Source organism: Convolutriloba macropyga, chromosome 1, assembly GCF_964194025.1.
Source record: "Convolutriloba macropyga chromosome 1, txConMacr16.3, whole genome shotgun sequence".
In the NCBI taxonomy this organism is placed as follows: Eukaryota; Metazoa; Xenacoelomorpha; order Acoela; family Convolutidae; genus Convolutriloba; species Convolutriloba macropyga.
In genome coordinates, this window is record NC_134468.1 from 53,505,107 (window position 1) to 53,529,534 (window position 24,428).

Here is a 24,428-nt window from a genome sequence, read left to right on the forward strand (position 1 = left end):
AACATCTAAATAATAGCCGTTGGGAGGCTGACGGCGGCTATTAATAAAATACAAAAATGGGCCCTAAAATTGGTTAAATGGGCCTAAAATTGGAGAACTAGTTTGAAAGGCTTTGTGAGGCTATTAAAACAACTTGAAGATTATAACCTTTTACGAAATAACCTTTTAGACAACATAGAAGTTTCAAAACAAAAAAAACAGCTTGCAAAAGCCGCAATTGAACAAAAAAATTTACTCGCTTAGCGAAACCTTTCTCACACCTACATTTCTCTCTGTTTCAAGAGAAGGCAAGAACAAAAGAACCACTCTCTCTTCTCCGTTCTTCAAATTTGTTCACAGACAACTTTTCTAAATTTAATTCCCTCGCCAGAGTTTCTGGTTTTCTTGCTCTCTCATTAAAAAACAGAACCAGAAGAATTCCGGAAAAGACTCAATGGTGCCTTCGCCAGAAAAAAACCTAAGCCTGTCGAACAACTAACTACTGATGGAAGTGAGACGAAATGAAGATAAAAGACTATCTTAATTGAAATAAAAGACAATTTAACTAAAAAGTAATTCAAACCAACAAAAAACACTAAAAATCAATTACGCCTTTGTTTTGAACAAGTACAAATACAAAAGGAAAACAAAATTTCAAGCTATTAAAACAAATTCATTGCACATACAAATTAGGACAAGCCAAAATGCGAACAAGAACGTCTCTAATTTTGAAACCAAGTGAAAAAAATGCAAAATCGAAATTGCCCCCACCCCCAAGTCATTAAACCAGAGATTTTTTTGAAAAGACTTTAAATTAGCGAAAACCTCCTTCAAATTATCAAAACCTTCGAAATTCTATCAAAACAACCTAAAATTATAACTTTAGTCTAAAATACCCTAAAATACCATTAAAATTACGAAAAACAAAAAAACAGCTTTAAAAAGCCGCACGTTAAAAAATAAATAGATATATTTTATTTAAAAATTCTGCTATCAAACCTTTAATTGAGTTCACTAAGTATTAACAGCCGATACATCAACCTTAATTTATCCATTGAACTTAAATTGAACTGAAAACAAAAATCTGAAAGGCAAAAAAAGATTTTGGCAAAAAAACTTCAAAATATCGAAAAACAAAAAAAATGTTCAAATTTAGCCTATTTTCTTAAAAAATACACACTTAATTTCATATTAGGGCCACGAAATTAGGACCACCTTTTAACTAAAAGGCCACCAATACCAATTTGAAAACTAATTGGTACCAAAAAAATTTACCCCAGACACCAAAACATGAAAAAAGTACAAAACCGCTGAAAAACGCCTAAACTGGCAGAATCACAAAAATAGATTGTATTAAAAACTCTAAACTATGACTGAGATGGTCAAAAACGCTCCGAAATGTACAGTTACTTGTTTATGTGTTTTAGAAAAACCACTTTACCCAAAAAAACTGAACTGAAAACAAACTGCATCGAAAAAGCCTCATGTGATCAAAAAAGATTTTGCCCTTTCAGGGAAAATCTTTTCACAGCTACATTTCTTGCTCTGTTTCAAAAAAGGCATGAACAAAAGAACCACTTTTCTCCGCTCTTCAAATTTGTTCACTGAAACAACTTTTTCAGACTTTATTCACTCCCTGAACTTCCGGCTGTCTGGCTCCCTCACTTAAAAAACAGAAAACCATAAAACCTCTTCGAGTCTTAAAACAAACGACTAACGGCGGCCGAATTGCTCTCAAACGACCGGCGAGCGGTGGGCTTTGTCAGTAGCTAACACTGTTTAGTGAGGCTAGCTTTAGATTAATTGAAGGGGCGTAGGTGAGCGCAGCGGTGTTGCACCGCATCAGGGTGCAAAAGTGGATTGGGGGACTGTGGGGGCGGTGGAAGTGTGGGGTGTGGGATCAATTTCTAAGAACCACCCTTCACACCATAAGTATAAGTCTCCAAAACAGTTTCTGTTAATCGCATACTTGAAGACTAGTGGGCTGAACAGCTCTAAGAGAACTCAATGCAGACTGGGCGCTAACTCTTTATCCCGTTTCTGAAGCCGAAAGTCGAATGGGTCAGACGAAAAATCGGCCCAGCGAAATATTGCATAAAAGAGACAAACAGGATTGAAATATTTGCTACAGATTGCATTTGAGAGCAATTAACAATGATTTCCTAAAAAGTGCTTGTTAAGTCATTTATGATAAAAACATTTCTACTATAACTCATTGTTAAGGAGCATCAGAGATGATGACAGTACGCCACATAACAGCAGCTGAAGTGCGGCATCAAAAAAGAGAGAGATGGTGAGAGAGAGAGAGAGAGAAAAAACGTGAACGAGAAAGAGAAGAAAAGAAAACCCTACCCGACTGAGAGAGAACGAGAGATAGGAATATTTTCCATGATAGGATTCGGCTCTGCAACTTCTAGCTTTCTAGCCTGGTTAGTATATAAATCCTATAGAAAAAAACTGAAGAAGGCAAAATTAAAAAAGTTTTCAACTTCGCAGTAAAAAATTTTGAAACCACTTTTTTGTCTCGAAAGTTCTGTCAGTTAACCCATCTCCAAGACTTAAAAGGTTTCTTTGGCCAGTAATGGTCATTAAACTCAATATTGAAAAATTTTGGAAACAATTGCAAACTTGATCAAAATCTCGCAAAAATTCAAAATCTTAAGAACCATTTCATTGTCTCAAGAGACTATCAATTATTCCTGTTTCAAGCCCGAAATAGTTTTACTGTGAACTCTAGAAACTATGCAGCAACTTATGATAAAATCTTGGAGGAGTCCCAGGGCCCCTTGTGCCGGAAAAATTTCAAAAACATGAAAAAATTGAAAACATTTAAAAAATTGCTTAAAATCGTGATATTCAAATCTTGAAAAATATTCCGTTTGATCTATAAACTATGCAGTAACATATTAGCAAACCCTAGAGGAAGTTCTGTGGCTCTTGAGGCTAGAGAAACCAAAAGAACGATGAAAAATTTAAAATTGCTAAAACTCATTAAAAAGTTGAAAATTAATCCATGACCAACAATTTTCCGGTAACTTATAATCTAACCCTAACGGAGGTTTCGTGACCCTTGAGGCTCAAAGAACCTGAACAATGACCATAAATGTCAAAAAACTGATAAGAAATGGCAAAAATTGTCAAAAAAACCGTTAGAATTCGTGCTGTTAAAATCTTGCAAGACATTCCATAGCATCTTTACACTACCCTATTTTCAATTCCTAGAGGAGGTTCCTTGGCTCTTGAGGCTGAAAAACCTTAAAAAACGACAAAAATTTTTCAAAGCAAATTTTATTTAAAAAAATTGCTGAAATTTGTGACATTAAAAAATTGCAAAACTATTCCATGGCCAATAAAAATTTGTCAGTAACTTATTATCAAATCCCTTAGAAGGTTTTAGTGGGTAGGCACTAGCGGGGAGTCAACAGGGCAGGGGTCTTCAACCTCTAAGAACCTCCCTTCACACCGTAAGTATCAGTCTCCAAATCAGTTTGAGCTGAAACAGAGCTGAAAGGCTCTGAGAGCACTTAATGGCCACTGGGCGCTACCAGCTATTCCCGTTTTCGAAGACAAAAGTCTAAAACCTCAGGCGAAAAACCGGTCAAGCGAAAAATCGCATAAAAAAGAGTCACAGGACTTATATAATTGAGGGCAATTAAAAACATACCCGGCAGATTGCCAGAAAATAGCCGCCGTTGATTCCAATAAGCATGATTGGGATTGAAAGAATAGAAGATAGTGAAAAAAAAAGATTTTTGTACAATAACATTTTTAAGTCCAATTTATTTTGATGGTATTTCGTAGTTGAACATAACATACTTCTGTTTCTTAGAGAGAGGCTACAGGGGATACTATCAATACCAATAAGCATTAGAGATGGTAACTATGACTTATCGGAACGACGTTCAAATAGCGGGCTTCTAAAATTGGGCTTTATGGGTTTATCCCGTTTCTACTTCTGATTTCAATTTTTTATACCGACTCTGTTCATTTTGAATTGCTTTGCTGAGCAACTGATGTTCAAAATCAATTTTAGCAGAATGAGAGAAGAGAGAAACTAGCCTAGAGAAGTCGAAAAGATATCACGCAAAATGTTGAAAAAGCGGCAAAATGAGGTAAAGCGAAACATTTTTTTATTCAACGAAGTAAAAAAACATAGCAGGACAAGTCCTGAAGTACAATTCAAAGAATTGTCATTGACAAAACAGAAAAAACTAGACCTAGAATGTACTATGAATTAATTGAGAAAAAAAAATTTTAAATCAGATGAAAAATAAGAAAAAAACAGAAAATCAATGTCAAAATGCAGCATGTGAACACAAAAACCCACTCAGGAGAAATGAAAATTTAGTTCAAACCAAAAACTAGTCCTAGAATGGCTTTGAATGGATTGGGAAAACCATTTAGAAAAAAATCCCATTCGAAAAATTGAAAAAACAGTAAAATCAGAGTGAAATTGCCGCATGTGAACAAAAAACCACTACCGAGAAACCGAATTTTTTTCAAACACCGTTTTCTCACTCTACTTTAAAATTAGAGCGAAAAAAATTCACGCCACAAAACCACTCGCCTTTTCGCTCCATTTCCTGTTTCGGCGTGACCAAAATCACTACAATTTGACTTCAAAAATCATGATAATGTGTGAACAGATCTTAAAAAAACATAGCCAGAAGAATTCCGGAATCGACTCGAAGGATAAAATTTACCCATACTTATGATTTAATAAATAGAACAACTATTGTGAACCCTGAACCTCCACAAATGCCACAAAAAATAAGGAAGAATAGAAACGGCATTCGAACACAAATTGATTAAAAAAAAACAAAAACTTAACGATTTTTTTCGCAGTACAAGGAAGCATAAAACCGAGTAAAATTCCTTTGCACTTGGAGCAATGAAAAGTTCGCAAAACAATGGGCAAGACATAATAGGCTAGGAAACTTCTCAGATTTAAAAAAAAAAACTCAAAAATAAGAAAAATGGTTTAAAAGTTCTCAATTTTTCTACCAAATTACTCAATTTTTCTACCAAATTTCTAGAAAATAATTGATACCAAGCAAACTTTAGTCAATTGGTAACCGAAAATATCTTAAGTAACAAGCTTCGATTCGATTCCCACTTAAAGCATTAAAACAAAAAAACAGGCAAAAAAAACAATTAAAATTTGTCTAAAAATCAGCAAAACTGATCAAAATCCTAATTAGCAGTAAACTCAAATTAACTGCTTGAACACTTCAATTCCTATCAAAACAAGCCTAAAACTAAAAAAATATCATAATCAAACTTTATAACCATCAAAAGTTGGAAAAATGCATTTAAAAGCCGCACGTGAAAAAAAATTCGCTCGCTTAGAGAAAATTTTTTCAGACATCAGTTTCTCGCTCTCTCAAAAACACCTAAATGAACAAAAACCACTCCCTTTTCGCTCGACTCTTCGGATTTTTTCAGCGCCAAAATCACTCCAAACTTTTTTACGCGTTCCATTTCTCGCTTCAAAAATCACTCCAATAAAATTGATTAAAAAAAGTAAAGAGATTAAGAAAAGTTAGTAATATCTGTCATTGAAAAGTGCTCTAAATATATTCCATTAAAACCTTTAGAAAAGTTCCTATCAAAAACTAGAATACTAAAAAGTAGCAAAAAGCAGAATCCGAAGATTTCAGCAAAAAATAAAAAAAAATCACAAAAATTCGCGGAAATCTTCATGAAAATTACTCAAATATCTTTAATAAAATGACTCAAAACTGAAATCAAAATCATCAACACGCATCAAAAACAACTAATTTGGACAATAGGCATCCCCAAATGCAATAAAAACTTGAAGAACACAAAGCATATAAAAACAACTTGAAAGAAATCTTAGAAAAAAATAAGCTTTTTTGATTTCACAAGAGCACATAGAGCCAAAAAACGTTAAATGGAGCAAAAAGTAAACTGAAAAACTTTCAAAGCAATAGGAAAACCGAATAGGCTAAGAAACTTCTCTAAGTTAAGAAAAAAAAGCCAAAAATAGCAAAAAATTAAGAAGAATAATTAAAAATGTTTCAGTTTATTGTCATTTTTCTGAAGAAAAAAATCGTTTAAAACATAAGAAAATGTAATCACTTCGTATATAAAGGCTCAGTAACTAACATGCGTCTATTCAAAGCCCATACAAATCAATATAACAAGACAAAACGCATAAAATTGCTAAAATTCACCTAAAATTCAGCAAAATAGCTGAAAAACCAGCAAAATGGTATAAAATTCTTATTAATGACCAAAAACCTACAAACCACAATTAAAGCAACCTTAAAAATCACACAATATCATAAAAAGACTTCTAAACCAAAAAAAAACAAAAAAACGGTTTTAAAAAGCCGCACGTGAACACAAAATTTCGCTCGCTTATAGAAATTTTTTTCACACCTCAATTTCTCGCTCTCTCGAAAACAGCGGGATGAACAAAAAACCACTCTCTTTTCGCTCCCCTCTTCACTTTTGTTCAGCACCCAAACCACTCTAAAATTTTTCACGCGTTTTATTTCCTGCTTCAAAATTCACTCCAACTAAAGTGATTAAAAAAAAGGACTTCTCCAATACTCCTCTTCGAGTCGTAAAAAAAGACAGCGCCCCAATACAATTCAAATTCTTTGAATTGTAAAAAAATAGGAGCGCTATAATAGCCGGCTGAGAAGATGAGGGCGGCTATTAAACAGAAAACCATAAAGATTCGTCGCGTCTTAAGAGCACACCAATACAATCCAAATACTTTGGATTGTAAAAAGACAGAGCACCAATACAATCCAAATTCTTTGGATTGTAAAAAATAGGAGCGCTATAATAGCCGGCTGAGATGGGGGCGGCCATTAAACAAGTAGTATTCGCGTTCCTCCTTTTTCCAATGTCCATAAATTTTATTTCCTTCTCAGCCGGCTATTATAGCGCTCCTATTTTTTTTACAATTCAAAGAATTTGAATTGTATTGGGGGCGCTGTCTTTTTTTACGACTCGAAGAGGAGTATTGGAGAAGTTCATTCTTTTTTGTAATTATTAACCTTATTTTCTTTTGACATGTTAACAATGCTCACTCTATTTATGATACTGTAATATCCTATCAAAGGTAATAGAAGTCTTTTACTACTACTACTACTATTGCCAAGAGGGATTCTTCTGCACTTGCTGTAGTGTTTATGGTATAGTATAGTCAAGCTCAAACTGTTGTTTGCTGTTAATGTCTATGTGTCACTAGAATTTGTGTGTTCGCGACCCCTGTTAATACTTGTTTCTCGTTAGAAACTTTTTTGATGAAGGTTACTTTCAAAAGCTGCCACTTATATAGTTAAACAGAAAACGCTACTTTTTCATATTCACGCCAAAAATTGCACTCAATTAAAAATCGATTTGAATAACGAGCGCCACCATGTAAACATAGCCGGCAGATTGCCGGAATAGCTGCGAAAGAATAGACCTGCGTGCCATATAATAGAGATAGAAACAGATACAGATCTAAATTAAAAAAATCGACGCCGCTCAAAAAACTTAGTAAAAAACATTCAGCCAAAAATAAATAAAGCTTGTTAAAATTCATTCCGCAGAAGCCTCTTATTAGGGAACTTTATTGCACATATGAGTTCATTTGACCTTAAACAAATTCAAACTAAGCTTAAGTTTTTAAAGTGCAAAAGTCATTTTACTGAGTGAGGTAAGTCACGTATGATCAAAATCAAATCACGCAAATAACCTAAAAACTTTTGCTAGAGCGACTGAGAAATGACGTCACGCGCGCAAATGCCGTTAGTGAGAGGAAGAAGTCATTCAGAAAATTTGACTTTTTCAGCTTTGCTGTGTGAACAAATGTAAAACGAAAAAAGAGCGTCAGACGACGAAACAAAAAAACAAAGCCCGAAGAATTCCGGAAGCGACTCGAAGCGTCAGAACTTTACAAACAAAACCGTAAATGCAATGGAAGCCATTACCATTTGTATTAAACCATTAACTCATTACCTCCCCAGGTCTGATCTAAAATTTGGTGACTTAAACCACTGTCACCAAGAGAAACAAAACGCAGCAAATTTTTATATTATTGAAAACGTTTGGTAACGTTAAAAAAGTCCGAAATAAATAACATGGTCAAAATACTGATAAGCTGAAAAAGCTGATAGGGCTATCAATTGCCGTCAAATAATTAATTCATGATTCTAGTCTCAAAGATCGCGAAAGCAAACGGCAGATAATAATCTTAGAAACTAAGTTAAATCTTTTCAAAAAAAGAAGGCTCAAAGTTAAGAATCAGAAAACCACTAAAATTACACTTCTAATGACTGCAATTAAGAAAAAAAGAGCGCATACTTCTTCCTTGTACATACACTAGACAACATGATTTGCATACTAATTCAAATATTAAATTGATCATAGAAAAGACATAAGCAGCAGAGGAATATTCAAAGGCAAATAATCGTTTAAATTAAAACTAAGGCCAGAAGAAAGTTGCAGTAACCATTAATAAGTGGATGTTTTGGAAAGTCTTGCTAGCAGACTCTCAGTACTGCCTTATGTTGAATGAAATCAATGGAATGACGTCAATCAATGGAATGAAATCAAGAGAAATGACGAAAATCTAGGAAAAAGCTGAAATCATTCAATTTTTTAACAACTGACAAAATCAATATACCGAAAATAAATGTAGGAGCCAGCCCAAAGCTAGAATGATACTAACTAGAATGTGAAGAATATGGACACAATGTAAGGAACACCGTAACAAAATGAAATTCTTGATTTTTGAAAGTTAAAAATCAAATTTAAAAAAATCAGGAAAAACGAATACCATTTCATTATTAAGCATTCGAGACATAGAAAAGATAACGAGCCATCCGGTACAAATATCTACCCTCTAGAAGAGAACTCAAAAATGGAAAATAGAGAAAATACGAAACATCGGATCATTTTGCAAAAAACAATGGTCAAAAAAACTTTTAAGACTGCATTTGTGAAAAAGTTTTAACTATTTTTCAAAAACTTAACGCCAAAAAATGATCGCATTTTTATTGAAACGAAATTCCATCATGTCGCACAAAAAGACAATTTCTAGTAATTAAAACCAAAATACAAAAAAACTGAAAAATCGGAAAAAAATCTACCAAAATCGGATTCTCATATGTAAAATTTTACAAAACGAAATTACATCGAGGTAGAAAGAGGCGTTGAGTATATGAGTTATCAAAAAGAAGTTGCCATATTAACGGATTTTTGACAAAAAGACGGTTAAAAGATCCAAAAATGAAGAAGTTAATAGAAAAAAAGCCAAAAAATAACTAAAAAATCAAGAATTATGTGCCAATTTTGAACTTGAAACGCATCTTCAGGCTCTGTAAAACGCTGTGGTATCATTTCCGAGGTTGACAATTCAATATAGCATCGAATAAAAATTATTTCCACAAAGAACCAAATTACAAGCAAAAAAACTGGGCCACTTAGACGAAAAAACGGCTAAAAACGGTTATCTATATGTGCCATTCAGTCAAAAACTACTTTTCAAACTCAAAAAGTCATTCACTAAACGAGACGCATGATCAAAAAAGATCTCTCGCTCAGAAAAATTAGTTCACACTTCAATTTTACTCGCTTTCGCTTTTAGGTCAAAACAGCGTCTGAACGAATAGTACTTCCGGTAAAAAAGAACATAGCCGGAAGAATTCCGGAAGCGACTCGAAGCGTCAGAACTTCACTAACAAAACCGTAATTGCAACGGAAGCCACTACCTTTTGTATTAAACCATTAACTCACTACCTCCCCAGGTCTGCTCTAAAAATTGATGAAACTTAAACCCTGTCAACAAGAGAAACAAAATGCAGCAAAATTTCATATTATTGAAACGTTTAGTAACGTTAAAAAATCCAAAATAATTAAGGTGGTAAAAAAACTGATAGTCTGGGAAAGCTGACAAGGTTATCAACAGCCCTCAAATAATTCATGATTCTATTCTGAAAAAGATCGCGAAAGCAAACGGCAGACAATAATCTTAGAAACTAAGTTAAATCTTTTAAAAAGAAAGCTCAAATTTAAGAATCAGAAAACACCTATAATTACACTTCTAATCACTGCGATTAAGACAAAAAACAACACACGCCTCTTCCTTCTTGTACATAAGCTAGACAAAATGATTTCATAATAAATCAAAAATAAAATTTTCAATAGAATTTTTAAAGGCCAAAAATCGTTTTAGTAAATACCAAGGCCGGAAGAAAGCTGTAGTAATTAGTCATAAGTGGAAATTTTGGAAAAAGCTTGCTATCAAATTCTCAGTTATGTTGAACGAAATCAATTGCAAACCAAAGAAATGACGAAAATCTATAAAAAAGCTGATATCATTCATTTTTTACAACTGAAAAAAATCATTATACCAAAAATATATGTAGGTGCCAGGAAAAAAGCCAGAATGACACTAACTAGAACGTAAATACGGGCACAATGTAAGGAACACCGTAACAAAAAGACATTCTTGATTTTTGAAAATCAATTTAAAAAAGTCAAGAAAAACGAATACATTTCATTGTTCAGCATTCAAGACACAGAAAAGATAACTAGTCATCCGATACAAAGATCCATCCTCCTGAAGAGAACAAAAAATAGGAAACAGCAGAATTCATAAATACGAAACATTGAAACATTTTGCAAAAAAATGGTCAAAGAACTTATAAGTTAAGACCATTTATGATAAAGTTTTAACTGTTTTTTTCAAAAAACTTAACGCCAACAAAAGATTGAATTTTTATTGAAACGAAATTAAAGTCCCTCATGTGTCACAAAAAAACTGTTTCTAGCAATTACAACCAAAATACAAACGAAAAATTGACGAAAATCGGAAAAAAACTACCAAAATCGGATTAGCATATGTACAATTTTATGAAACAAAATTACATCGAAGTAGAAAGAGGCGATGAGCATAGGAATTATCAAAGAAAAGTTGCCATATTACCTGATTTTCGACAAAAAGACGGTTAAAAGATCCAAAAACGAAGAAATTACTATTAAAAAAGCCAAAAATTAACTAAAAATTCAAGAATTAAGTGCCAATTTTCAACTTGAAACGCATTTTCAGGCTCTGCAAAACACTGTGGCATCAAATTCCGAGGTTGAAATAGGTCAAAATAGGTTCAAAGTAGAAACGAATAAAATTTATTTCTACAAAAAACCAAATTAAAAGCAAAAAAATTGGGCCACTTAGACGAAAAAACGGCTAAAAACGGTCATCTATGTGCAATTCAGTCAAAAACTACTTTTCAAAGTCAAAAAGTCATTCACTAAACGCAGCGCATGATCAAAAAATTTCTCTCGCTTAGCGAAAATCTGTTCACGAATACAGCTTTTCTCACTTTCGCTTTTAGGTCAAAATGCCGCGTGAACAAATCTACTTCCTGTAAAAAAAAATCAAGCAAAACGAATACATTTCATTGTTCATTATTCGAGACATAGAAAAGATAGCGAGTCATCCGGTACAAAAATCTATTCTCCTGAAGAGAACAAAAAATAGGGAAAAGCAGATTTCAAACACAAAAAATATTGAAACATTTTGCATAAAATGGTCAAAAAATTTTTAATACTGCATTTACGAAAAAGTGTTTTTCAAAAACTTAACGCCAAAAAATGATTGATATTGTATTGAAACGAAATTAAAGTCCCTCATTTTGCACAAAAAGACTATTTCTAGTGATTAAAACCAAAACACAAACAAAAAACGGACAAAAATCGGGAAAAGAAACTACCAAAATCGGATTAGCAAATGTACAATTTTATAAAACAAAAATACATCGAGGTAGAAAGAGGCGTTGAGTATATGAATTGTCAAAAGGAAGTTGCCATATTAACTGATTTTTGACAAAAAGACGGTTAAAAGATCCAAAAACGAAGAAATTAATAGAAAAAAAAGCCAAAAACTAACAAAAAAATCAAGAAATATGTTCCAATTTTGAACTTGAAACGCATTTTCGGGCTCTGCAAAACACCGTGGCATCAATTTCTGAGGTTGAAATTTCAATATAGCATCGAATAAAATTTATTTCTACAAAAACCAAACTACAGGCAAAAAAACTGGGCCACTTAGACGAAAAAACTGCTAAAAACGGTTATCTATATGTGCCATTCAGTCAAAAACTACTTTTTAAAGTCAAAAAGTCATTCAATAAACGCTGCGCATGATCAAAAAACTTCTCTCGCTCAGAAAAAATTAGTTCACACGGCAATTTTACTCTTTCGCTTTTAGGTCAAAACAGCGCCTGAACGAATAGTATTTCCGGTAAAAAAAAACCTTAAGAAAACCAATACTCCTCTTCGAGTCGTAAAAACCTTAAGAAAACCAATACTCCTCTTCGAGTCGTAAAAAAACCAAGAGCACCGCAATATAGCTACGCTCAGCTTACAGCTATAAAAAAGAGCAAATTAATACATACCATTAGGGCCCAAAAGTTGCGCTTCAGCTTGTAGATTGACAGATTCTGCATTGGTAGGTTCCTTTTCTTTGCTTTTATTGCTGGACGAAGGCTCAGCAGCCGTAGCAGTAGATGAGGGGGCAGAGGAGTGACGCAAGAAGCGGACAGTGTCCTCTACTGTGCTGGCATCGTCTTCCGTGTTTCCTGTCGAGTTGAATCGAATTGGAACCTCTCCTTCCTCCAAACTATCCTCCACACCACCACCCTCTTCGCATTCAACAACTTCTCCATTTTCATCAAGGACGATTCCAGTATTCTGTTTTCGCTTACAACTCTTTTTGTTACTTGAGGGTGTTTCCTTGTCTAGCACAAAACACTCTAGTGCATCAACCCACCAGCTGCTCATCAAAACAGGTGTTCGCATCGCAAAGCGCAAGTTGATCTCCTCGCAGGGTGGTGAATCGGGGGGAGGGGGAGGTACGAATCCTCGGAGTGTGGCTGAATCATTGCCTGGTTGGATAATTGGCATAACTGGCTCATCCTCACAGATGTCCATATCCTCACCTTCAGCGGATAAATAAACGCTTACCTAGCTATCTAGATTTACTAGATACTTCTAATCGCTCATTTTCTTTTTAATTATACTTGAGCCTCCTTAAAATTGCACGGTTTAAATAAAGCACTCGACAGCACTTGTATTAAGATCTAAAACAAATATAAATTTGAGAGCGTTTGTTTGTCAAAAATCAATGAAACATACCCGGCAGATTGCCGGAAAATAGCCGCCGTTGATTCCAATAAGCATGATTGGGATTGAAAGAATAGAAGATATTGAAAAAAAAAGATATTTGTACAAAAACATTTTTTAAGTCCGATTTATTTTGATGGCATTTCGTAGTTGAACATAACGTACTTCTGTTTCTTAGAGAGAGGCTACAGGGGCTACTACTTAGAGGAACGACGTTCAAATAGCGGGCATCTAAAATTGGGCTTTATGGGTTTATCCCGTTTCTATTTCTATTTTTTCAACTATTTTTTTGACTTCAATTTTTTATACCGACTCTGTTCATTTTGAATTGCTTTGCTTAGCAACTGATGTTCAAATTCCCTTTTAGCAGAATGAGAGAAGAGAGAAACTAGCCTAGAGAAGTCAAAAAGATTTCACGCAAAATGTCGAAAAAGCGGCAAAATGGTAAAGCGAAAAAAAGTTTGACGAAGTAAAAAAACATAGCAGGACAAGTCCTGACGTACAATTCAAAGAATTTTCATTGAATAAACAGAAAACTAGACCTAGAACGGACTATGAATGGATTGGGAAAACCATTGAGAAAAAAAATCCGATCCAAAAAATCAAAAAAACAGTAAAAATCAAAGTGAAATTGCCGCATGTGAACAAAAAACCACTAGCGAGAAAGCGAATTTTTGTTCAAATTCAAATTAAACTTAATGTGCAAAAGTCAATTTATTGAGTGAGGTAAGTCACGTATGATCAAAATCTAATCACACAAAACAATTTTGCTAGAGAGAGCGTGAGAAATGACGTCAAGCGCGCAAAAACCGTTAGTGAGAGGAAGAAGTCACTCAGAAAATTTGACTTTTTCAGCTTTGCTGTGTGAACAAATGTAAAAACGAAAAAGAGCGTCAGACGACGAAACAAAAAAAACATCGCAGGACAAATCCTGACGTACAATTCAAAGAATTTTCATAAAGTAAACAGAAAAACTAGACCTAGACTGGACTATGAGTTAATTGAGAAAACAATTTTTAAAAAAATTAGATAAAAAATAAGAAAAAAACAAAAAATCAATGTCAAAATGCCGCATGCGAACAAAAAAACCACTAGCGAGAAATGAAAATTTAATTCAAACTAAAAACTAGGCCTAGAATGAGCTGTGAATGGATTGGGAAAACCATTTAGAAAAAAACCCGATCCAAAAAATCGAAAAAACAGTAAAAATCAGAGTGAAATTGCCGCATGTGAACAAAAACCACTAGCGAGAAACCTAATTTTTGTTCAAATACCATTTTCGCACTCTACTTTAAAATTAGAGCGAAAAAAATTCACGCTGCAAAACCACTCGCTTTTTCGCTCCATTTCCTGTTTCGGCGTGACCAAAATCACTACTCCAATTTGACTTCAAAAATCATGAAAATGTGTGAACAGATCTTAAAAAAAAGACAGCGCCCCAATACAATTCAAATTCTTTGAATTGTAAAAAATACGAGCGCAATAATAGCCGGCTGAGAAGATGAGGGCGGCTATTAATAACTGTTTTCTGTCGGCTTTCTTCACTGTAATTTTCTGAATCTATTTTTGCTGCATTAATTTGAAGAACACGAAACTAAAAACGAATCTTCAAAACCCAGTACAATATAAATTTACTTTAGTTTATAAAAAGAACGCCTAAAATAGCCGCTAATATATTGAACGCATATGAACAAATTTGTTGAAGCTTCACGGTGTTTTATTCCCTATTTCATCTGTAAACATAACTTTTAGATGAGAAGGTAAAGCCGTCTCTAAAAGGACCGTGCCACTTTCATGGTAACTAAGCTCAACTAACCATCCATGCGAGCCTTTTTGGAGTAAGAGCCGTCTAAACCTCCGTCTTCCTCTCCATCCTGACTCCCATCGTATCCTCTCTTGAAACTTCCATTAGTAGCATCAAGCTGGTCTTCTCCATTCTCAAAACTATTACCAACAGCCCCTTGAGCATCCTTGGCCAAGAATCGATTCCAAGCCACCAGTTGTTGATGCTTCTGCATTGGAGGCATCGGAGGCCTCATTCTATTGCACTCATCTTTGATTCCTGAAATACAGACATCTATGTCTCTTGTCAGACCTCGCGAAAAGCCCCCGTTTTGTTTTATAGTATTTACATACCAATGCGTTTTTCAGCGCGTAATGTACATAAAAAGTTGATAAATTACATGTAAAATGTACTACTTTTTCAAACTCTTACAATTTTTACACCCCACGGTGCTACCCGGAAAAAGATTTTGTCGAAGTAAAGGGGTAAAGAATAGAGAACGTACTTTACACTAATTCTTTAAAAAAACATTTTACAACAATTGGGCGCCGAAAAGGGTGAATATCGGGAGATGATCCTAAACTAAATGATGCAAAACGCTCAAAATTTGGGGAAAGCAGCAACCTTATGAGAGTAGTGGATAAAACAAGGAAATCAACCACCAGCAAAATTTGGGCCGTTCTCCAAACGCTAATCGCGCATGTCGAATAGGGCCAAATTTTACTACTTGTTGATTTACTTGTTTTATCCACTACTATATATTAGCTCTATATTCGATCAAAAATCAATCAGAAATCAATTAAAATCAAAAAAGAAAACAAAAAATCAAAGCAAAATTTACATTTCACTCTTTAAGAGCGATTCACTCTTATTCGGGGTGATCCACCAGTAGAAAGATCACTCTTTTTCGCTCTTAAAGAGTGATTCCCTCTTTTTTTGATATATTTTTTTATTTTTTTATACTTATTTCAAATTATCTATACTCTTCAATAAATTTATATTTTCTTTTACTTTTTCTATATTTAACCCATTATTAATAAGACATGATACAAAATTATAATATTTACACGAACAACTTTCCTCAGTTTGGCTAATAACTAAAGGACTTACAGTCTTGCTTCGCCAACTAGGATTAATTGTTTTCTCACTCAAATCAGTGTAACTGCTTGGCTTGCCATGGACTTCGTCCGTTCGCAGATTTCTACTAAATCCTCTAGTTAATTCTACATCCGGATGTTGTTTCTTTACATGAGCCCGTATCCCATCATATCTCACAACAGAAGTACAATATGGACAATTAACTTTAGCTGAAGTACAACTTCTACATGTATAATTACTCTCATCAAAATCAGTTAGTGGTTTTATATAATTACATTTATAACAAATGGCTAAGGTTAAGGTTAGGGTTAAGGTTAGGGTTAGGGTCAGAGTTAGAGTCATAGATAGAACTAGAACCAGAACTAGAACTAGATTCAATTTTTAAAGAACAACCCCATGGAGAAAAATTATTAGCACAAATACCACTTAGTATTAGATTACCACATATACATTTATCAGTTTTATCTTTATGACATGATTCAAAATGATATTTTAAACAAGCAATGTTTCCATATTTATAGTTACACTCTAAACATTTTAAAAGCATTTATAATAGGGTAAACTTTAATATTTACCTAATCATTTCGCAGATAGGACTTTGTCCATGTTTCACCATCGGTGTAACCGCTTCGCGGATATTTAGCCATGATTTCAGTAAAATCTTTAGTATTATCTTTAGATGTGATACACTCTGCTAAATATTTATTTCCTAACGTATTTAGTGTATTAGTTTTACATCTCTTATCTAAAATCAATTCAAGGTCTAATTCTTTTTTATCTCTAACAAAATTTATAATCTGTTCTCTAAATTCTTCATTATTTCCATATAGTCTGGTTAAAAACTTTCCTCCCTTTCTATTCGAAATTCCCATCTCTTCATTTATATATTCTTCTTGTAGTTTTTCTAAGGGTGTAACAATTTTACGTGCCCCATTAACTAAACTATTTTTTAGATCGGTGAAACCGCTTCGCGGATAGGACTTTGTGCATGTTTCACAATCAGCGTAACTGGTTCCCAGATAGGTATAATCACTTCGTAGATCAGTATAATCATTTCCCATATAGGACTTTATCCCTGTTTCACCATCAGTGTAACTGGTTCCCAGATAGGACTTTGTCCATGTTTGACCATCAGGGAACCTGCTTGGCAGATCTTCTCCATATCTAACGTTAACCAAAGTGTTTGCTCTATTCAACATATTGCTTGCACTCATTGCCACGGCTCCAACAGTTTTTATTATTGAATCAGGATAAATATAACTAGTTATAACTAAACCCCAACCTATAATTCCACCAATATTTGATAATTGTTTTAAACATTTGCTTTAACCATCTCTTTTGTTAAATCATTCTGAATTTTAATATTATTTAAAGTAAGAAGTTTATTAAAATAAAACTGATAACTATCATGATTAATGGTATTTCTATCTGTTGCATTTATCATGAGTGGTTTCATATATGCTATAAGTTTAATTATATCTTCTCTTTCTAATTCATCTTTTAAACTAAGAGCTTTTAAATCAAGGAAACCAACTCTTGAATCATATATCATTGTTCTATTACTATTAATAATAATAGAAGTATTTTCCTTCTTATTATATTTAATTATACCATAACGAAGTTCATCTGACATTCCATCTGTACGTTTATAATGGTTACTATTTAACTCACTAATTATTTTATTAAAGTCATGTTCACATTTATATATCTCATTAAAGTTTTTAAATAGATCAGGTCCATTATAAGTTGTTAAATAAATAGTATCACAACTCATTCTTGCTGTATTAATTATTTGAGCTGGTTTATGACACATTACAGTCATTTGAATATTATAATGTCTACCTTCAGTAAAATAATAAGCTATATCCTTATTTAACCTATCACCCATATCATCAAGTACTATTACACAATTTTGAAATTTATGCATATTATTTTTTGTGATCATATTTATATCACATTTATTAAACCCAGTATAAAACTTATTAGACTCAGGATCTATCCAGTCTCTGTCATCTTTACACACTATAACTATATTTTTAGCTTGCTCTTGGTTTTGGTCTTCCTTTTGGTTTTGGTCTTGGTTTTGGACTGAGTATAATTTTAAGTATTGTCTAATAAAATATGTTTTCCCCGTACCAGTTCCACCATAAACAATAGTATGTAATGGTGACTTTTCATGTTCAAATCTAACTAGACTCCTACTCATATATCCACCAAAGCTTTCTTCTAGTTTTGTAAATTTACTTGGTATTGAATCAAATATTATATAACAAATTCCAACTAAGAAAATAAAAATTATAACTGCGCTACCTGTCTCCATTTTTATATATAAAATATAGACTTGATTTAGACTTAGACTTATTAAATTTATTAAATAAAAATGCTTATCCTAACTTTTGAGGAATTCAATAATACATTTAATATTGATAAGTGCTATGAGCGATATCAGAATAAAAGATATAGGTAAATATATAAGTCTAACACCAATTGAAATAGTAATGAGAGATGAGACTCCCGATAGTATCGGGGAACCTAACTTCAACATTATTGTCAATCTACACCCAACTGGAAGTACACATTGGGTTTTAGTTATGAGAAGAGAAGGTGGTCCTGCGTATTACTTTGATAAATTTGGTGTTGAGACTCCACCATTATTCTTAGAAGAATATGTTGATCTAGGCTCTAATGAAAGAATACAACAATATGATGAATCTTATTGTGGGGCTTATTGTTTATATATGATCTATCTTTTTGATAGAGGATTTAGAATTAACAATGCTTTGAAAATTCTAGTTAATCAATGTAAATATCCAGGAATATATAATGAGTGTTTTTGTTTGAGTTGTAATGTTAACGATAATGTTAATGTTAATGATAATTTTATTGAAAATGATAAAGTTAATGATAATGATAAAGATAATGATAGTGTTAAAGATAATGTTAATGATAAAGATAAGATATTGATAATGTTAATGATAATGTTAATGATATTGATAATGTTAATGATAATGATAATGTTAATGATAATGATAATGATAGTGTTAATGATAATGATAAAGATAATTTTATATTATTTGGTGAAAACATCAATGGGGTAAATCTAACAACAAAGAATGTCTTAGTAACAATATCTCTGTAAAAATAAATGAAGATCTACAATCATGGCTAAATGATGATAATATAATTACTGAAGCCGCATTCCCAGATAACTTTAGATGTATAATATCTGGTCCTAGTGAATGTGGTAAGACATTCTTATTAGAAAAAACTAATTCTAGCTAGTATATATTTTGATAAGCTATACATCATTGGTCCTACTGATGATCAATACAATGGATTAGGAAGAATAAACCAAAAGCAATTATAGAATTTATTAAAGATATAAAATATTTACCATCTCCGGATAAACTACCCAAAGATTTAAAGAAACTAATGATATTCGATGATGTTAGAGCCAAAGAACCAGTTATTAATGAATACTTTTGTAGAGGTAGACATAATAATTGCAATATGATATATCTTAATATACCTGTTCTCTCTGGATAGGCAGATTGTTAGAGAAAACTGTAATCTATTTATTTTATTTGAACAAAGAGGTAAAGTCCTAGCATCGATATATCAAGATTTCTTTAACAATATTGAACTTAGTTATAATGATTTTGCTAACATATGTAATAAGGTATGGAAAGAGCCTTATAATTATATTGTCATTGATATAACTAAAAATGAAAATATTAATGGTAAACTAAGAATTAATTGGGATCGGAGAGTTTTGTAGTTATTTATGTTTAATTATAATTTATAACTATACTAATCTGTGAATATGGTATAGATATGTTTATAATTATATATTTATTTAATTATAATTATTTATTTATGTTTAATTATAGTTTATAACTATACTAATCTGTGAATATGTAAATAACCTACAATAGAATTGTTTAAATCTAAACTGAGAGATATGTTTATAAACTTTACACTTTCTACATGTTAGATATTGATCAGGATTATTAAAATGTTCTAGTAAATGATTATGTTTATCTATATATGTTATAACTCTATTACATACAAAACATTGATATGGTTTACCCTGACACCAATTACAACTTTGAGCCCAGGACTTATTTTTACATTCATCACATTTAATACGAAACATTTTTTAAGGAAAAAATACTATTTCAAATATGTTATGATTATTAGGGAAATAGGAACTGTTTAGTCTAAGTCTTGGTCTGATTCTAAGTTTAGCTGTTAACATAGATGCAAAGTAAAACTTAATACATCACCATTAAAGTCAATAGGTCTTCCATACTCATCTTTGATATGAAACTCTATATATTCTATTCTATCTTTAGTTACATTTTGATATAAGATATTAGTTGGTATAATATTTATCAAATAGCCTGGTGGTTCAGTTAGATTAAAAGTATATAGTATGTCTGTATCTTCACCATTATCTTTAGCTCCAGATATAATATTGCAATGAATGTTAATAGTATTGAAACCCATTAAATCAATAATTTTATTTGTAGTATACTTACCTCTTGAATATATTTGTTTATCAAATCCTAGTAATGATGCTACCGAGTTTTCTACATCGAAATTGATAACACCATGTTTCACTTCCATTTTACATTTCATTGTATTTTTATCTACTTGAATTATAACATTATTATTTGTTTCTTGTTTTATTATATCTGCCATATCGGTTAACTCATATGATCCTGGTGGTATAATAAATATTTTGGATGCATCTATTTGATGGAAAGATTGTGGATTAGAAAATATAAACTGGTTATTTCTTTCAGTCATATTAAACACGGAATTATAAACAGATAATCTAATTAAACCTAATTTTGTTGTATTAAGTATAGGTTCACTAAAGTTAAACTTTTCTGTTGGCTTTATCATTCTAAAGTTAAGTGTATGCTCTTCTTTAGTTTTACTTAGAGTTTCATTTATCTTTCGCAGTTCATATAGAATTAATGAACATATACTTCCCACGATTAAACTATCAGCCATTTTAATATATTCAAATATTAGATTAGATAATTTAAAAGATAAAATTTTATCTAATAAAAATGGATTTTAATTTAGATACAACTTATGGTTATAAAAATGATATACATAAAAGTAAGATTATAAAATATAAACCAAATATTCTAGCAACAAGGAATACGGTTAATACTAATATTAATATCATACTTAAATTATGACATAGAAGAGAATCAATTAAATTTGCGTGATTCTTATCTAGAGATAGAATTTGTTGTATCAGATGATGCTGGTGGTGCATTTGCTAATGATGCTAATATCAGATTAGTTAATTATGGCATGATGGCATTATTTAGTTCCATTAATCTTGAAACTAGTGGTGGTAGGACAATTGAACACATAGATTATTGTCATCCTAATCTGTTAATGTATAAGTTATACTAGAGCTGATGATGAATATGAGAGTGATTTTGTTAGAAACATAGATAGTAGGAATAGCCAGTTAAAGGTAACCATATTGCTGCAGAACGAGGTCATATGTATATGATGATTAAGATGAGTGATCTATTTGGTTTCGTAAATGATTTAGAAAAGATTATATATGGTTTAGGATTTAAACTATTAAAAAGAAATAATAATGATAGAGCTCTATATAATTCTGGTGCTGGTGCAGTTACTAATGATGCTAATATAGAAATTAGAGATATATCATGGTGTGTACCTAGTATTGATCCTAGTAATGACAATAGAATTATTGTGCAGAAAGGATTAAATAAAAAGAATAATGTAGACTTTAGTTATTATGAAAGAAAGACATTTTATAAGAATGTACCCAATGCTACTAACTTCTTGTTTGATCTAGGTATGGAAAGTGGAATGGAAAGACCACCACATAATAATTGCTTTTGAAAACAATAATGTTAATGAACAAATTCATGATGCAAGTACATTTGATATAATGAATGTTACTGAATGTTATTGTAAGATTGGTAATGAGTTTTATCCCGAGGATAGAATGAATATTAATTATGGTACTAATAATTATAATGAGGCTTTTAAAGAGATTGTTAGCTTTAATAAAGATTATAATGGGCTACCACATAATATAAAACCATATATAAATCATAGAACATTCAAAAGCAGTTGTAGAATATATGTATTTGATACTAGATATCAAAGTGATCATATAGGTCCACAACCAATGCAACTTAATTTTAAATTTAGTGCTGCAGTTGCCGATGTTATATGTAAAGCATTAGTATTAACTAGAAAGGTTATTAGTGTGAATAGTGATGGTAATAAGATGGTTGATATAATCTCGTAGAGATTAATGGCCGGAGGCCTATTACATAATAGACATAGTCTTCGTTATAATAAATGATATATTTATTGACTTAATCAATGACTAAACAATTACTAAATCAATGATAATCAAACTATTTCCTACTAGTCTTAACAAAACCCTTAGCGTAAATAATATCTAATTTCTTTTTATTCTCTAGAGATAAACCTTTTGCTTCAAGCTTTGTCTTGGGCTTAGCTTTAGGTTTATCTTTATTCATAACAACAAAGGGATTATACTTTTTAACTTCCATTATTTTTCATATATAGAAATGAGTCTTAAATAATTTCAAAACTAATTCTTATTGTGTTGGTGGCAGACATTATAGTGGTACTAATAATATAAGTGGAGCTATTACTTCAAAAGGTACTAAAATGTTAAGAGGATCCTGCACTAAATGTAGAAGGAATAAATCAATGACACTATCTGATGCAACAATAGAAGCTGAGGGATTAAAAGATTTCTTTAAAAGTGTTGGTAAAGCTACGGTTAACTTTGGAAAGAAAGTTGCTAATAATCCAGTAAGAGCATTATAAAAAGCAAGTAAAATAGGAAGTGCAGCTGCATCTAGAAACCCTAGAGCTGCTTTATCAGCCACACCTGATTTAATTAAATTTTCAACTACCGGTGAAGGTACAAAGGTAGTACAAAAAGGAAGAGGGTTATACTTAGGTACTAAGAAGATATAATTATTTGATTATAGTCATGATTAAATTTATGATTATGTTTATATTTATGTTTATAGTCATGATTATATTTATGTTTATATATATATATATATATATATATCTATCTGCGAAGCCAGTTCCTGGATAAATATTAATACTAATATTATTATTATTAAACATACTTTTATTACTAAACACTAATATCTTTAATCTAAAAAAATACTCAGCTTGTTTTACTTGTTCTTCTTATTTTCTTCATATAACTTGACTAATTCATTATATTCATCATTATCTATTTTATTATCTTTCATTGATTTAGCATATAGTTTATTAAACTTGTCGCTAAACTGTTTACTTAAAATACACATTTGTGAATACTTTATAATTTTATTTCTTATTTTAGTATTAATTGTTTTTGATAATGAACCACAAACAGTTGCTGTAGCAAAAGCTGTTGGTATAGAATAAGGTAATCTTATACCTGTTAATGCAACTGATGTTGTTGTTGCCGTTGTTGCTATTGATGATAATACTATTTGTGTTATCTCAGCTACGTTAATATAATTTTTATATCTACTTAACTTCTTGTTATAGTTAGTAGTTTCAGTTTCATAATAATTTCTAATATCTTTTATAATGTTAATATTGTTGTTAAATTTATTATTGGCTTGAATCTTTTCATTTATGTACTGTTCATTAACGGTTGACAAGTTGGGATATAGTAATCTCTCGCTCGGTGCTGTTGGTTGACTCATGGACTCCGTCATAGCTTTACTTATTTTCATTAGTAAAACAACTTTCTATTTCTTTCGTTATATCTTCTTGTTTAAAACCATAATCCTTCTCAAGTCTTGCTTGCTCTTTATTATCAACTAACGTACTTCGTAAAAGTATAGCAAATATATATTGTACTATTGTCCTTTTATTCTTCATAAGTGCTTCATCAACGGCAGAATTAGTCTTTTTATTAACTTCTTTAAATTCTTTTAGCCCAGTAGTAAACATATCATCTAGTTGCATGTTAGTGATATTCTGATTAAACTTATTATTATCAAATTCTTGTTTTAATTGATTATATTTAGAGATAGTATCAGCAGCAACTTTATTACAAAACTTAACAGTATTTGAGACTTCATTTGCTGATTCAATAAACTCATTAATTAGTTCATCATTAACTTGTGTTTCATTTAGTTGTAATGTTTTAGTTGTAACTTTATCAAAGTCACCCTTTCTTAGTTCAGTTATGTTTCTACTTAAAATGTCTATTTTATTAGAAGAGGATAATAAGTTATTGTCACAATACTCTTTATTAACAACATCTTTTTCATCTGTAGGAGGATGTACATTCGTAATTTTATAGGTATCCTTCATATCAATATTATCATTATCTTCTAGGAATAACGCACGAGCC

General features: G+C 31.8%; 1 protein-coding gene across 1 annotated transcript in view; it reads right to left on the bottom strand.

Moving 5' to 3' along the window:
* The window catches only part of LOC142340329 (zinc finger CCHC domain-containing protein 8-like), a 58,220-nt gene that overhangs the window by 2,849 nt on the left and 30,943 nt on the right, over window positions 1-24,428 (bottom strand). Inside the window, exons 5-6 of the mRNA XM_075390906.1 lie at window positions 14,948-15,193; window positions 12,405-12,947 (exon numbers count right to left, since the gene is read on the bottom strand). Coding sequence (XP_075247021.1) covers window positions 12,405-12,947; window positions 14,948-15,193 — 789 coding nt within the window. The remainder of the gene's footprint in view (window positions 1-12,404; window positions 12,948-14,947; window positions 15,194-24,428) is intronic.